General features: G+C 35.4%; 2 protein-coding genes across 2 annotated transcripts; one reads left to right on the forward strand and one right to left on the reverse strand.

Annotated features, from left to right (window-relative positions):
- The first annotated feature begins 822 nt into the window (after positions 1–822).
- LOC307142058 (uncharacterized protein) lies at positions 823–7,635 on the forward strand. The gene is made up of 2 exons (XM_079842583.1): positions 823–993; positions 6,180–7,635. The coding sequence occupies exons 1-2, from the start codon at positions 883–885 to the stop codon at positions 6,561–6,563; spliced, it is 495 nt and encodes a 164-aa protein (XP_079698709.1). The 5' UTR covers positions 823–882; the 3' UTR covers positions 6,564–7,635.
- Positions 7,636–10,679: 3,044 nt separating this feature from the next.
- On the reverse strand, positions 10,680–14,361 carry cox20 (cytochrome c oxidase assembly factor COX20). The gene is made up of 4 exons (XM_079842581.1): positions 14,228–14,361; positions 13,688–13,802; positions 13,541–13,604; positions 10,680–10,891 (listed from the first exon to the last, which is right to left on the reverse strand). The coding sequence occupies exons 1-4, from the start codon at positions 14,252–14,254 to the stop codon at positions 10,762–10,764; spliced, it is 336 nt and encodes a 111-aa protein (XP_079698707.1). The 5' UTR covers positions 14,255–14,361; the 3' UTR covers positions 10,680–10,761.
- Positions 14,362–16,492: the final 2,131 nt, after the last annotated feature.

Consider the following 16,492-nt stretch of genomic DNA (forward strand, 5'->3'; position numbering starts at 1 on the left):
TTATTCCTATTTAATAATTATTTAAGCAACACATCATCCTCAATAAACCCGTCTCCAGCATGTTGCCCCCGGTCCCTCGAATATTCTGATCTATTATGACCTCCGAGCTGTAAAACTGCCAGAATAATAATAATAATACGCTGTTTGTTAATTGGCCAGAGGAGAACTGGCACCCCGACTGAGCCTGGTTTCTCCCAAGGTTTATTTTTCTCCATTAGGTCACCTGATGGGGTTTTGGTTCCTTGCCACTGTTGCCTCTGGCTGTGCGTGCTCAGTTGGGGACACTAAATTTAAATATCCAAATAAATCTAATTATTAAACTAAATTAACCATATAAACTAAATTACTGATCTAAAGCCCACACTGTCACTGTATGATAATTGAAATGAACTGGTGACATCACCGTTTTCTCCAGAACGGCTGTACGGCTGAATAAAATTCTGTTGCATTATTTTCCTGTTTAACACTGTGAAGCTGCTTTGAAACTATCTGCATTGTTAAAAGCGCTATATAAATAAGGTTGACTTGACTATAGCAAATGGACGTAATGCACGTATATGATCATAGTTACAAAGTTCAGTGATACATCTGTTTGTTTTTTATCTAAAGAAAGTCAGTCGTTGGAGAAAATAGCACAAGTTAGGTCTATTTCCAAAGCCATCGGATTGGACCCGGATGACTTCACAGCTGTGTGGTGTATGTAGGCCAGTTGTGTTAAGACTCAGGGTTCAGCCGTTCCCTTTGATTGGATGCTCTGGCACCATCGCTTGATCCCTGCTTGTGTCGAACTGTGTCTATATGACGGCCACAGGGTAAGCCATTAATGCTGGATGATGCAGCAGTGTATAATCAGCACTCAGTAGAGGAGCTGACAGAGCAAACATGCGTGTGCTGATGGATAGCAGCTGGATACAGTTTGGCCCGGCGGGACGGGGATCATATGACTGGGTCGCAGGTGCATCCGCACCGCCATCAACTGAGAACCGTCTTAAGGTAAAACTCGTTTGTTTGCTTACAGACTAAGCAGATGGGGTAAAATAAGCATAGGTGCACCCATCCCTCCAGGAGTAGACTATCACATTGATATGACTGCTTTCATTTAGAAGTTACACCATGATCATTCATACCACGGCTTGTTTAGTATCTGTCTGATACCATCACTCGCATACACAGACAAGCAGCGATTTCACCAAGGGCAACATGTTCCTGGATCAACATCAATCAACCATTCAGATTTGAGAGTTTACAGTTTGTGTCAAGTTTAAGCCTACAAATTAGGTTAGGTGCTTCTACCCCAGATCCGGGCCACATGTGGATTCAATACGTACCAGATGTGGGCCGGACACTATGTTGCTGTCTGGGACATCAATGTTATTCACCTATCATTTCCCCAAAATATGTTGACCTAGGAAAAAGTCTAAAAAGCCACGTTTCCACCGCAGGAACGTTCCCTGTAGACCTTTTTTGTAAACTTTACTTAATGTCCAAAAATTTGTTGAACTTAAAACAATGAAGTAACCTGAACTATTTGCATGCTATGCCTTCGTTACTTAGAAAATATTACTTGACTGGTTTGAGTACCATTTTGCCAAAGCAAAAAAACAAGCGGGTGGGCGGGCAAAGTGTTTTTGAGGCGGGGCATTTTTTTTATAGACTTTTCACTCATTTCCTCTCACCATAATTGTGATTAGTCTTCCCTTTGGTTGGGCACTTGGAACTTCATTCATATTATAATAATTAACTTCCTAATGCAGCAATGCAACAAGAAATCATAGTTGTATGATTTCAAAAGAAGGGAAGTAATAAACATATATATACATACATACATTATATATATATATATATATATATATATATATATATATATAATATTTGTCCATTAATGATACATAACATAACTATATTTCATGTCAAATAATGATCTTTTTAATCATTTTTTAGCTAATATTTATGGCATAACTTTTTAATTGGGTTGATATTATCCCTCTATATTTGTGACAATAGCGATTGACCATGCACGAGTGAGTCACACACAGACTTCAACATTCAGCATGCAAAACACAACAATGGTAACAAGGATTTTTTTTTAAAATTATTAATAAGACCTTTACTATTTTATTTGCTGTCGTTATTGTGGTTATACTGACAAAAGACAAATAGTAAAATAAAGCCAAAAATAGTAAAACGAAGCAATTCATTTATTTATTCATGCCGCAATGCACTCTGGGAGTACACTTCCTCAGATCACAGATAGAATTAAGTTGACAAAACTTAAACGGTTTAAGTAAGAACAACTTAATGTAATTAAGTAATGCTTACTTAATTGAATTAAGGCAACAAGTTTGCACAATTTAATTAAGTAAACTGAACTAATTAGTTTTTACAGTGCAGGAACTAGGGACGTTGGGTGGTACTCTGTGTGTTTCGACCGCAGGAACCAGGGTCTAAATGAAGTTCCAGGTATAAATTTCCCCCGCAAAACGGCCCTGCTCGTGAGGTAGTACCTTTTCAAAGTTCAGGAACTTTCGGAAGTGGGACTTGAGCGCTGAACATGCTGACCGGTTGAATTCACGCAGCATTTTATTTCAACCACCATTTTTAAAAGTCAGTTGCGGTCCGGCCAATAAAAATTGTTTGCTATTCAAATCAACAATGGAGTTTAAAAAATACGGCCGATGGACCGGCGATGAAGTTCAGGCTTTATTATGTGGAGGACGAAATTCAGCGGGAACTGGAAAGTCGCGTGTAGTCCTACATCACCGGGAGTGTTGGGTTGAGTTAACTTGAGTTACGTAATCAGATTACTTTTTCAAGTAACTAGTAAAGTAACGCATTACTTTTCACATTTACAACAAAATATCTGAGTTACTTTTTCAAAAAAGTAATGCAAGTTACTTTTTCATATTTATTTGACTGACAGCTCTCCTGTCCCCATGTTGAGAAAAAGCGAGAGTAAGTGCAGAGGCATTGTGTTGAAACATGAAGGTTATTGTAGTTCTAGACTAAATGTGAGCATCTATTCATCTCACTTGCACAATAAAGATTCAGTACGATTCAATGAATAAAATCAGTCAAATGCAAAATCAGAGTACTATGCAAACCTCCAGTAATTAAATGTTAAATAAAACAAAAACATGTATGCATTTAATCTACCTTTATTGACCAATGTCTTGCTGCTGATCTTTGATGAATCAGTTAAACCATGAGCAAAAATTACTAGATTTCTAGTTTTTTCGCGCTCTACGGTTCATGCATGAATTTACATTTTTACCTCAGCCTGAGGCTTATTATTTCAATTTTGGTATGAAGAGGTCTTTACATTTGCACAAAAATATAACTTTTTTGTTATAAAAAAACAACAACAAAAAAAACAAGCCCAGCCGAGGTGAGAGTAAAACGTAAAAGTAACGCAATTACTTTTCTTAAAAAGTAACTCAATTAGTTACTTTTTAAAGGAGTAACGCAATATTGTAATGCATTACTTTTCAAAGTAACTTTCCCCAACACTGATCACCGGACTAATCTTCACGGCTCTTTAGACCGCGATGGAAACACAGACAACAGCAAGCCTGGGAGAAAAAAAAGTTCCCGGGACAAATTGTTCTGGGTAGTTTCAGTGGAAACGGGGCTTATCTCAGCAAAATCAGGACGTGCAAGTCTCAGTGCCGTCGAACTGTCGATGCTGCTGGTTCAAACAGATCTGAACTAATGTTGCATAATAATAATATAGTATGCATAGTATAATATATGAGCAATACCACACATGCAGGAATGCGTTATTTAAGGAATAATTGATGATGAGCTGTTGAATTACGGAAAAATAATGCACAACTGAGGTGGTAATACAGGCATGATGAAAAGCAATTATACCATGGTTACCACACTTCATTTTACATTTACATTCTGCATTCACAGCATGTCGTAATTACCATAATTTCAGGATGACAACATGTGAGCTGTTCACGTCCTCAAACTCATAATTACATGTTTCAATTTTTAAAAGTTTGTTGCCTCAAGACAACATTGTACCACAACGGACAAATTTAAACATTTGACATTTTCATGTAGAAAAAAGAAATATATTTATTGAAAACATCGATTTCTTTAACCAGACACCTGAACAAACACATCTATCTAGTTTATAATGTTTTACAAATTTCACATTTAATAAAAAGTAACATTTCAAATTCAGCTGTTGCTCTCAGGCAACATTGTACCATCGTGGAACACAAGTATTACCAAACCATTTCATCAAGTTATCATATCAAGTTATTGTGTCAAGTTATCATATCAAGTTATCGTGTCAAGTTATCATATCAAGTTATCATATCCATCTTCATCCTCATCTCCATTTTCGATCTCTCCCTGCCAGATTGTCACTATGACCTCATCTTCCTCATCACATGACACCTCATCCTCACCCTCATCGGTTGTGTTTTATACCTTTTTTTAAGTGCTACAGAAAACGTGCAGATCATAATATATGCAGTTATAATAATGTGAATTACTAATCTTACACGTGCATTACAAAATCATGCAAAAATGCAAATACATTTTGAGAATTTTAACTCTTTTCCTTACAAATACACTATATTTGTATCCAATCTAGTGTGTCTGGTATGGCCTTATGCGATTCCATTATGGTACAATGTTGCCTTGAGGCAACACAGTTTTTTGTTATTTACTCTAAAACATTTGATGATATATAATGTAAAGTTCCTGAAAATACTTCTTTACTTACCAGTGAAGGCGACTCATATTTGTTGTGGGTGATTAACTGGACGGAAACTAGTGGTAAATGCACTTTTCATTGGAGAAAATATGGAGCCATGTGACCTGTGCACATGTGCTGAAACAGGACACAAAATGGACCCCTGTGGGTCATGTGACCAATTTTTTGCACTTTCATTGATTAGTATTTGAGTTCTTCTTCCCTAAAATAGGTTTGACCAATAAATTGGTGTTTCATTGTATTAAAAATAAACTAAAATAGACTATGTTGCCTGGAGGCAACACCGTACCATAGAGGGTTAAAGGAATCCAAAAGTAATCAGATTACATTACTTTCACATTGTGGTGCTTGGATTACGTTACTGAATACTTTTTTATGAAGTAATTTTTAACTGTAACAGAATACATTTTAAAAGTAAAGCTCCCAACCCTGACTAGAACCTATTATAGGCCCTATTTTTCCGCGCAGCTGCAATTACGGCGTGTCCGAATCCATTTTTGCTAGTTTAACGTTTAAACAGTCGGCACGTCAGGCACATGATCCAAAAGGGTCGTCCCTTGTCTCTTAATGAGTCATGGGTGTGTTTTGGGCGTAACTTACAATAAACCAATCAGAGTCTAATCTCCCTTTCCCTTTAAAAGCCAGTTGCGCTCGCACCATGGAGGATTCGCTATTTACATGTGAGCGGAAAGACAGAACGTTTCTCCAGAGAGGAATCCTTTTATTTTTTATATTTATAAATGAGTGTGTGCTGCTGCGCGTTCCTACGTGTGTAATAATCAGAGTGTAAGCACGTTGTGCACCACCTATAGGGTCATATTACTAACACACCCTTTAAATAACACAACAAATATTGCGCTATTGACTTTAGAGCAGGTTTGTGTTGGTCAATGGCGCAGTCGCTTTCAGTTCCTCAAAATAATGCTCCTGTACTTTTCACCAACTCTTTAATGAGTACTGTGAATTCAGACATACTTCTTTTGTCACATACTGTTTTTTGCCTACTATATAGTAGGGAAGTGTGCGATTTCGGATGCAGCCAAGATGTTGCTGCAAGAGGGAGGGGAAGTTATTTCGATTAAAATAATAAGGATGTGCACTGATCAATCATTTATATCAGGGGTCTCCAAACTCGGTCCTGGAGGGCCGCTGTCCTGCAGACTTCAGCTCCAACCCTAAATAAACACCTGAAGAGGCTAATCAGTGTCTAACTAGGACCTTGTAAGACACTGATTTGCTGGTTCAGGTGTGTTTATTTGGGGTTGGAGCTAAACTCTGCAGGACAGCGGCCCTCCAGGACCGAGTTTGGAGACCCCTGCCATATATTCCATAAAAAAAAATTATTGTCAGTTTTGATTTCATGGTGACTTTAAGGAACAGGCCTCAAAGATTATGAGCCTGTGGTCATCATGTGATTTCTAACGTTTCTGTTCTCTTGTGTTGTCAGGGTTTCTGGAACGAGCTAACCTCAAGCAAGGTCGAGGAGAGAGCGCAGGTAACGCTCTGCGTTGCCATAATAACGGGCTCGCTGCTCTTCCTCACTGGAATCGTCTTTTTCATTTACAAAAGATGCTCCAGGGTCAAAGAGAACACGGCCAAAGTAATAACACTGGATTTTGACGATGCTGACGGCACGGCTGGATTTCTGTCCACTTTGGAGGAAGGAGACGGCACTGAAGAAGGGAATGATGGGGTTTTTCTGATGGTTTATCTCCCGGCCCCATACGAGAAGACCCTGACGAAGATAGCGCGTGCCGCCAGCACCTCCAGCTCTCACAATGACGTGGAGATCGTGGAATTGGACACAGAGAGCTCCACTGATCAAGAGTGACCTTTCAAAGTTAATATTCCCACATGATGCATTAAAGGAACACGCCGACTTTTTGGGACTTTAGCTTATTCCCCATATCCCCCAGAGTTAGATAAGTCCATACACACCATTCTCATCTCCGTGCGTGCCATAACTCTGTCTGACACACTCACTGCTAGCCTAGCTTAGCACAAAGACAGGAGGTAAATGGCTCCAGCTAGCCTACTGCTCAATAAGAGACTAAATAACGCCAACATTTTCCTATTTACATGTCGTGATGTGTATAGTTACATCGTGTACTAAGACAGACGGAAAATGAAAAGTTGTGATTTTTTAGGCCGATATGGTTAGGAACTATACTCTCATTCCTGCGTAATGAGCAAGGAGCTTTGAGCCGTACCATGAGTGCAGCGGCGCAAGGATATTAGACAGCGCCTGAAAATAGGCTAACTTCCATCAACATAACCAACGTGTAACAGACTTCATTTTGATTGATCTTATAATTTTTTTTTTTGTGTACATTTTTGACATTTCTGTGTGTTTAAATAGGTTTAAGGTCTGCATTATCTATCTTAATAAGTAGGGACTTTTATTTTGACGGATGTTGTAGTCTACAGAAAGATAGTGAGAGCTCGCGGTTCATCGGAGTGGTTAGGCAGATTTTAATATTTATGATCTATGAAACTATAAAGTATTTTTTAAATGAAATAGCAAGTCGTAAAACATCTACAAAAGGATTTGCATTTTTATTAACTTCATATACTAGTAGTATTGTATATAATAAAGTGTGTATAGGTTCATCTTTTTTGTGCAATGTGTAATGATTTTAATAGTTTTGCAGCATTTTTTTAAAGTTCTTGTATCTCAATAGTTCTCTTTTTTGTAAAATATTTTACCCCATCATTATTTAATTGGTGAGAAATGTTTAAGAAAGGAGATGTTATCAATAGTGACACATAATAATCTTGTTTTTTAATGTGCAAGCACATCTGTATAGTTAATATTAGCTTTTTTGACTCATAATGTGATTCTGCTTTAAAATGTAATTCCTTTGCAAGCAAAGTGAAATAAAACGAAATTGCATTACCATGTCTCATTGAGTTTTGGAAGCTTTTGGGTGTTCATCTAGAAATACTCTGAACCGGAGGAGGAAACTCCATCTTTGTATCACATTATAGGTGTAACTTGGTTAAAAAGCACACGTTTTAAGTCAAATTCCACCTTCTTTTAAGTTGTTTTGAGCCAAATAACACGCTATTTACACCATATTCACAGCATACTAAAAGTAGCCATTAACCTAAATTGTAACATAAATAGTTACTGTGCAAAGGTGACTTTAAGTTGTTAAATAGATGCAAGGAAGACGAGACCAATCACAATTCATCATGCAAATAGATGTATAGGTATGGAGCCAATGGGGAACTGTCATCTTTAAATGTTTATAAAAACTAAAACAAAATAGTCATTATCTACTAAACAAAATTTGAACGATGTCTGTGCTTTAAAAGGGATAGATTTACGGCCTATGTTTACTACTTAGGGTGTTAAGATTATGCAGGAATATCATTCATATTCATAATATTAATATCATTATCATCGTTCATGATTTGCATTCAAAACTGGTTTGGATTATAGCTTACTTCAGTCACACTTGCTTGAGAATTTTTTAGAACTATTTTCACTTTTCTACAACATCTTTTTGCAATGACTTTTAACCAGTTGGTCTCAAGGGAAGTTCATTTGATTGCCTGAAAGTGTCTCTCTCTCTCTCTTCATTTTGAACACAATATCCATTTTACCATTTCTACTTTAACGTTTGTGAAATCCTCGCTTGAAAAATGTGTTTGTGTTGCATTTCAATATATTTTATGTTTTACTTTTTAATCTTATGGACATCTGACGCCCCTTTAGTAAGGCTCAATCCCCCTTCATCCTCAGACCAGAATGTTTTTAAATATATCTCAAGACTTATATCCTCATGAAAAAAGTTTTTTGAATTTAGTATTTTTTCATGTCACTATTGTGTAGATGGCATAAGAAACAAATGGGGAAAAACATTTATGAAAAAATATATTTTATGCTTTATAATAGAATGTATTGGACATCAGGACAGGAAAAAATAAAGCAGACATGAAATGACATGTATAGACATTTTTTTTAATTCACCAATCAATTTTTAGGTTTTGGGATTTTTTTTAACCAAACTTTGTATAAAGATAGTTCTCAAGTATGTTATGAAAGATTGTGGAATGAGTTGATATACCATTTAACGTTACTTCTACATGCAACGTGAGGGTGAAATGGCCATAAACGGGTTTTCCCATTCAATACAATGCATCTAATAAATCAATGTGTTCTTAGTGCAACATGTAATTCAAAAAAGTGTCATAATTGGCAACATTTTCATATTATCATCTAATATTTATAGGAGTGTTGAAATATAATTTCTTTCCCTATTCACTTGTTGTGCCTGATAAACATGCTCGACAGAGGTAATGTATGAAAGTCATATTTTGATGTGAAACCCCATAACAATTTCCTGGGATGTTAATTAATGACAAACAATTTAAAAATTAGCCAGATTTAAATGATAATTACTAAATATTTCCATAAGAGTGCTAAATTCGATCACTAAATTAATGTCAGTCATTTTTAAAGACCAAAGAGTTGTTGTCCTGGTGAAACCCCTAAACATGTGCTCTTTACAGGACATCCCGACTTAAAACTGTGTCATTTACTACAAAGGACAAAAGTCTATCCCTGGGTCCCAGGATAAAAGTCCCATAGAAAAGTATTCTGTACTGATGTTAATTTTAAAAGTCATGCAAAATCAATGTGTTTTCAAATGCCCTCCTCTAGCTGGAACCTGCCATCTCATGCAATGACATCATTCATTGAAGTGGTGGCGCCACCGTGTGTTTCAACACTGGAACTGCAGCTATTAAAACACCTGCTGTATTGCTATTGTTTAGCGTGTTCTCCTTTTATTGCGTATTTTTACTTCAAATCAGATTAACTGCAAATTAACAAATAGACTTTTTGACTTAGTTCCCATGTATGGGGCGCCGTTTGTAAAGCGGCTCACGCTGAAAATAACAGCAACATTTTGACACATTTAGCTTCAAACAATGTTTAAAAAACTGGTATGAATTTTTGGCGGTCACTTTTTTAGCACATTTACAACAATATTTGTCAACTTAGAGATATTTTAAATAGTTAAATCTAAATGTTAAATCTAAATCTAAATGTTAAATCTAAATGTTAAATCTAAATCTAAATGTTAAATCTAAATGTTAAATGTTAAATCTAAATGTTAATTGTTAAATCTAAATGTTAAATCTAAATCTAAATGTTAAATCTAAATCTAAATGTTAAATCTAAATGTTAAATCTAAATCTAAATGTTATATCTAAATGTTAAATCTAAATCTAAATGTTAAATCTAAATCTAAATCTAAATGTTAAATCTAAATCTAAATGCTAAATCTAAATGTTAAATCTAAACGTTAAATCTAAATCTTACATCTAAATCTAAATGTAAAATCTAAATGTTAAATCTAAATTTTAAAACCGGTTATCTGCATTCTGAATTTGCATATTAGTTAAATATTTAGTTTCACCCGAAACATTTAGATTCAACATTTATATTTAGATTTAACATTTAGATTTAACATTTAGATTTAACATTTAGATTTAGATGTAACATTTAGATTTAACGTTTAGATTTAACATTTAGATTTAGCATTTAGATTTAGATTCAACATTTAGATTTAGATTTAACATTTAGATTTAACATTTAGATTTAGATTTAACATTTAGATTTAGATTTAACATTTAGATTTAACATTTAGATTTAGATTTAACATTTAGATTTAACATTTAGATTTAACATTTAGATTTAACTATTTAAAATATCTCTAAGTTGATAAATATTGTTGTAAATGTGCTAAAAAAGTGACCCCCAAAAATTCATACCAGTTTTTTAAACATTGTTTGAAGCTAAATGTGTCAAAATGTTGCTGTTATTTTCAGCGTGAGCCGCTTTACAAACGGCGCCCCATTCCCATGCGTTTCAGCCACATTCCGCCTACAACATATTCTTAAAATAAAGTTAAAACGCATTTGTTTTATTTAAAAACATTTATTACAAACATCTGACATTTGATAACGTCGCAATAAATAAAGTGGCATTCACATTACAGGCATCAGACAAGGAACATCTACTCATCTTCTGTCTTCTTCCGCGTGGGATCCAAATTTGTGCCTTCATATATGACTTTATTCTTCATGCCGTCCTGAATGATTCTCTGCTGAACGCGCAGCTTGGCATTATTATATCTGCAGTAGAACCTGTCAAATAACAGCATGAGATCAACAGATGAACCTCATGAGATTACATTTACATGACAATTCATTATAATTTCCCCCATTCTAATGTGCATTTTCATATTCACATTTCTGTAATGGACAAAAAAATAGCTTTTTTGATTTTACTTGAAAAGTATTAATAAACCATGGTAATATTTGTTGTACTTCCCTTTATTTATGTGGATTACTGTAAAGTAAAAACCCCTCTGTTTTACAGTATTGAGAATCTAATTATAATGAGCACGTCATATGTGGGTTCCCTGCCAATTTTTTTATGGCAAGCCATTTTGATTTTTATTCATTCCCAGGATATGAATTCTTTATACGAACAATTCAATTTTCACTAGTTAAAATGCTAATTCTTGATATCAGGAAATCGAATTCTGGATATCAATAATTGTATTTCAACTGGTGAAAACTATAATTCTTGATATCTGTACATGTATTTTCACTAGTGAAATGTCACCATTCAAATTCAATTCTTTATATCAACAATTAAATTGCCACTAGTGACAATGTTCATTTCTGATATCATGAATGTTATAGTTACTAGTAAGAAAGCCATTTTAGATATCTAAATTATACTGATATCAGGAATTAAATTTTAATGGCAGCTGTGAAAATACAATTACAGATATCAGAATTAGAGTTTTTACTAGTTGAAATTGAATTGTTCATATCAAGAATTCATATCCTGGGAATGATTAAAAGTAAAAACAGCCTGCCATAGTCATCACTCGCCGAAATATGAATTCTTGAACATTTTTAATAGCGTTTAATTGTTGATATCAAGAACAGACATTTTCACTAGTAACCATGCAATGACTGATATCAAAAATTATGATTTTTACTAGTCAATAATAATCATTTATCATTTCCTGGACCGTTCCCACCTGGTGGAATGACCGGCCTATCTCAACTGGAGCAGTCGAGTCTGTAGCCATTTTCAAAAAACATCTAAAGACACATCTTTTCCAGCAGCACCTGACCAATCAAGAATAGCACTTATCACTCTATTCCTTTTCTGTTTGTCTATTTATGAAAAAAAAAAATAAAGTTCTGTCCTGTGTGTTCTGTGCTAGATTAACTGAGACTTGTTACAGCACTTGCATACAGAGGTGCACAAACTACACAACTCCATTACTTGAGTAAAAGTAAAAATACTATTGGTTAAATATTACTCCATTACAAGTAAAAGTTGTAAAGATAGATTTTTACTTAAGTAAAAGTACAGAAGTACTTGCTTTTAAAAGTATTTAAGTATCAAAAGTAAACACATTATTTTATTATTGTTGTATTGTTGTATGAATGCACTGTTCCATCATGGTCAGTCATGCTCCATCTGACATGCTAGCAGATCTTGAACTCATTTAAATACTTGCTTAAAAGTTACAAATCTCTTATCAAAGTCAAAATCATACTAGAAAAGAAAGGTTTCTACATTGTGTTTATTTGACAGGATTTTTCAGATATTTCTGAAAGGACTTCAGTTAACATTATTAGCACAACTACGCTTTTGCATGTTAACTAACATCATTGTGGAACGTTAGCTATGTGTTAGCGCTGTATCCACAAGGCTATGGCAACTTGGCGGGTAAATCTATAAAAATCATTTGACCAATCATACTTCATACCAGTGTTCATTTTGACAGCAAATTTGGATTTAGTTTTAATCAGTCTTTTGACTGTAACATTTTAGGCATCTGAATTGTTTTAGTCTATTTTTAATTTACCATAATAAGATTTTAGTTTTCAATAGACTAAACTTCAGTACTTGTGGTCTGGCGTCTGAGAGGCAGCTTTCTGTGAGCACTTTCGTGTTGTCGCACTTTTTCAGACTTATCCACGTCTGCGCTTCTGAATTTTAACTTTTCAGTATGACTATGCAACGCGCATTGCATCTGGGATCTGCCGCCTTCTATTTTGCCATCAATTGATTGGTGTTCAAAAAATACTTGGAAATCACTGAACTTCATGTGATCCTACAAGAGTGATTACTGATAGGCTGTCTGCAAAAAAAAAAAAAACGAATCACGTTTTAAAGAAAAAAACAAATAATTCACTGACTTTCAAAGCGGCTACGACTTTCTACTTCGAGGGCCTTGATAGAAATGTAGTGGAGTAAAAAGTACTATATTTGTCTTTCAAATGTAGTGAAGTAAAAGTCATAAGTTTCCAAAAAAAATACTACTCAAGGAAAGTACAGATACTCAAAAAGTGTACTTAAGTACAGAACTCAAGTAAATGTACTTCGTTACTGTCCACCTCTGCTTGCATATTGTTGCCCTTGACTGTTTTAGTTGCTTCTATTGCTCTCATTTGTAAGTCGCTTTGGTCTGCTAAATGACTAAATGTAAATGTACTAGTAAGAATTGTATTCCTGATGTGAAATTGGAATTTCAACTAGTAAGAAATCAACTCTTAATATCAACAATTGAATTTAAATGGCAGCATGTGTGACATTTCACTAGTGAAAATACATAAATCAAGTTGTTTTTACAAGAATTTGTATTTCTGCGAGTGATGACGTCATTGTTGACCAGTGGAAATTGAATTGTTGATATCAAGAATTCATATCCTGCGAATGAGTGAAAGTCAAAACGTCTTGCCATGTTTTTGTGAGACACTCACCATGAGCCCAGCGTTGTGAGCATGAATCCTGCGACACCCACGTCAAACGACCTCTTTACTCGACCTGTGAATGACAAGCTGAGCATTAAAGACATATAACAGACACATGATCAACAACACTGAAGATCAGTTAAATCATTGCCTTACTTGTTCCCAAAAAGTGCACCAGTCCTGCCACAAATGAAGCACCTGCTCCATGTAGAATGGCCTCTCGAGCACACGGCGTATTCTGGAGATCAAGGATCCCCAGGACCTTCGGGCCCTGTGTGTGTGAGATAATGTTAAAATGGGTTGAATTAATGACTGGACATTCTATTAATTCATTTGTATAAAATGCCACTGATTACAAAAGTACAAAGTGCCACTCATTCACTGCACTCGTTTACATCTCAAAAATCACTTATGGGGTCAGTGAATGAAATATATATATATATATATATAGCATTAACATGATCAAACTCAAAACTTACATTTAACAGCATGTTTATAGGAGTATCTGGACCATTACAACAGCATGTTACAGTATTAGATAGTAATACCAGATATGCTAGATAACAAGGTGAATGTAACCATAACAATGTTGTATGTTTGATATATAATAGTGACCAGAATATTATATGACCTTGTCTTATAAACTCTACTCCAGCGTAATATCTAACTATAATTCTTGAATAAAATAACACCCACTTGGCTCTTACCGCCGTCCTCAGTCATTCTCAAGATTAATTTTCAACACAATCATTTAAACAAGTTCATAAACGTTATGAAATTTCAACCGAATACTTTTGTGGTGCGCCGATAACTCCTTCCTGACGGAGCACATTAGCTGGCGATTATTGGTTCCGGAGTTTATGGTGTTTGAAACATTCAACCGAATGGGTGCCATTTTTTTGTATAAATATATTCATGACAATTAACTCTAAAATACACTTTATTGTTACGCAATGTGTCCCGCTCATTAATCTAAATGCAAATGTAAAATACAACATTTAAAACATTATTTAAAAAGTACAGAGAACATTAAGTCCCCACTATGTAAACCTAAACTTTACCATGAAATGTAATTATTAAAAATCTTTCAGAATTGTTGTGGGACTGTCCCATCTATGCTTTAAATACCCCCCAACAAAAATATCTTCATTTGTGTTCTGAAGATGAACAAAGGTCTTACGGGTGTCCAACGACATGAGGGGAAGTCATTAATGACAGAATTTTAATTTTTGGGTGAACTAACCCTTTAAGAGATTGCACTTTGTGCATTGGAAGCACTCAAATGTCTGTTTTGTAAAGCTACCTCTGTAAAACAGGAAGTTATTTATTCATTTTTTCAGAAGTTGTAGCATATTCCTTTTTTAAAGCTACAGAACTTGTTTGACTCAATGTTTTGTAAATTTGAGCCATGTGTTTATTAAGGTCTTCAATAAAACAAGATGAGAACTTAAATATTCCCAGCACTCTCTGTGATGTAGTGCTTTTTTTCTCTTTTCCATCAAACCGCAGTTTTTGCAAGTTCCCACAATTTCATCGCATAAAAATCCCGCATTTTCCATCACATTTTTTTAAGAAAACGTGCCGCATAATCAAGAATTTTTGCCCGCAACAAATTTTTTCCTGTTACCCAGTGTTCATTCACGTTACCCAGTGTTCATTCATGTCACCAAGTGTTCATTCCTGTTACCCAGTGTTCATTCACGTTACCAGTGTTCATTCATGTTACCAGTGTTCATTCATGTTACCAGTGTTCATTCCTGTTACCAAGTGTTCATTCATGTTACCAGTGTTCATTCATGTTACCAGTGTTCATTCCTGTTACCTAGTGTTCATTCCTGTTACCCAGTGTTCATTCATGTTACCAAGTGTTCATTCCTGTTACCCAGTGTTCATTCATGTTACCAGTGTTCATTCCTGTTACCAAGTGTTCATTCATGTTACCAGTGTTCATTCATGTTACCAGTGTTCATTCATGTTACCAGTGTTCATTCCTGTTACCTAGTGTTCATTCCTGTTACCCAGTGTTCATTCATGTTACCAAGTGTTCATTCCTGTTACCCAGTGTTCATTAATGTTACCAGTGTTCATTCCTGTTACCCAGTGTTCATTCCTGTTACCCAGTGTTCATTCATGTTACCAAGTGTTCATTCCTGTTACCCAGTGTTCATTAATGTTACCAAGTGTTCATTCCTGTTACCCAGTGTTCATTCCTGTTACCAAGTGTTCATTCCTGTTACCCAGTGTTCATTCCTGTTACCAGTGTTCATTCCTGTTACCTAGTGTTCATTCCTGTTACCAAGTGTTCATTCATGTTACCCAGTGTTCATTCAAGTTACCAAGTGTGCATTCCTGTTACCCAGTGTTCATTCCTGTTACCAGTGTGCATTCCTGTTACCCAGTGTTCATTCCTGTTACCCAGTGTTCATTCCTGTTACCCAGTGTTCATTCCTGTTACCCAGTGTTCATTCCTGTTACCAGTGTGCATTCCAGTTACCCAGTGTTCATTCCTGTTACCCAGTGTTCATTCCTGTTACCAAGTGTTCATTCCTGTTACCCAGTGTTCATTCATATTACCAAGTGTTCATTCCTGTTACCAAGTGTTCATTCCTGTTACCCAGTGTTCATTCATGTTACCAAGTGTTCATTCCTGTTACCCAGTGTTCCTTCATGTTACCAAGTGTTCATTCCTGTTACCCAGTGTTCCTTCATGTTGCCAAGTGTTAATTCCTGTTACCAAGTGTTAATTCCTGTTACCAAGTGTTCATTCCTGTTACCCAGTGTTCATTCCTGTTACCAAGTGTTCATTCCTGTTACCCAGTGTTCATTCATATTACCAAGTGTTCATTCCTGTTACCCAGTGTTCATTCATGTTACCAAGTGTTCATTCCTGTTACCCAGTGTTCCTTCATGTTACCAAGTGTTCATTCCTGTTACCCAGTGTTCCTTCATGTTACCAAGTGT

The sequence above is a fragment of the Gobio gobio genome (genome assembly GCF_949357685.1).
Source record: "Gobio gobio genome assembly, chromosome: 18".
NCBI lineage: Eukaryota > Metazoa > Chordata > Actinopteri > Cypriniformes > Gobionidae > Gobio > Gobio gobio.

Bases quoted from the DNA above. Each gene is read 5' to 3' on its own strand.
- LOC307142058 (XM_079842583.1), top strand. From the start codon at position 883: ATGCGTGTGCTGATGGATAGCAGCTGGATACAGTTTGGCCCGGCGGGA. The intron at 994-6,179 runs GTAAAACTCGTT...TTGTGTTGTCAG, and splicing joins CAACTGAGAACCGTCTTAAG to GGTTTCTGGAACGAGCTAAC.
- cox20 (XM_079842581.1), bottom strand. From the start codon at position 14,254: ATGACTGAGGACGGCGGTAAGAGCCAA. The intron at 13,605-13,687 runs GTAAGGCAATGA...TGTCATTCACAG, and splicing joins GGTGCACTTTTTGGGAACAA to GTCGAGTAAAGAGGTCGTTT. The intron at 10,892-13,540 runs GTGAGTGTCTCA...GTTATTTGACAG, and splicing joins CTCACAACGCTGGGCTCATG to GTTCTACTGCAGATATAATA.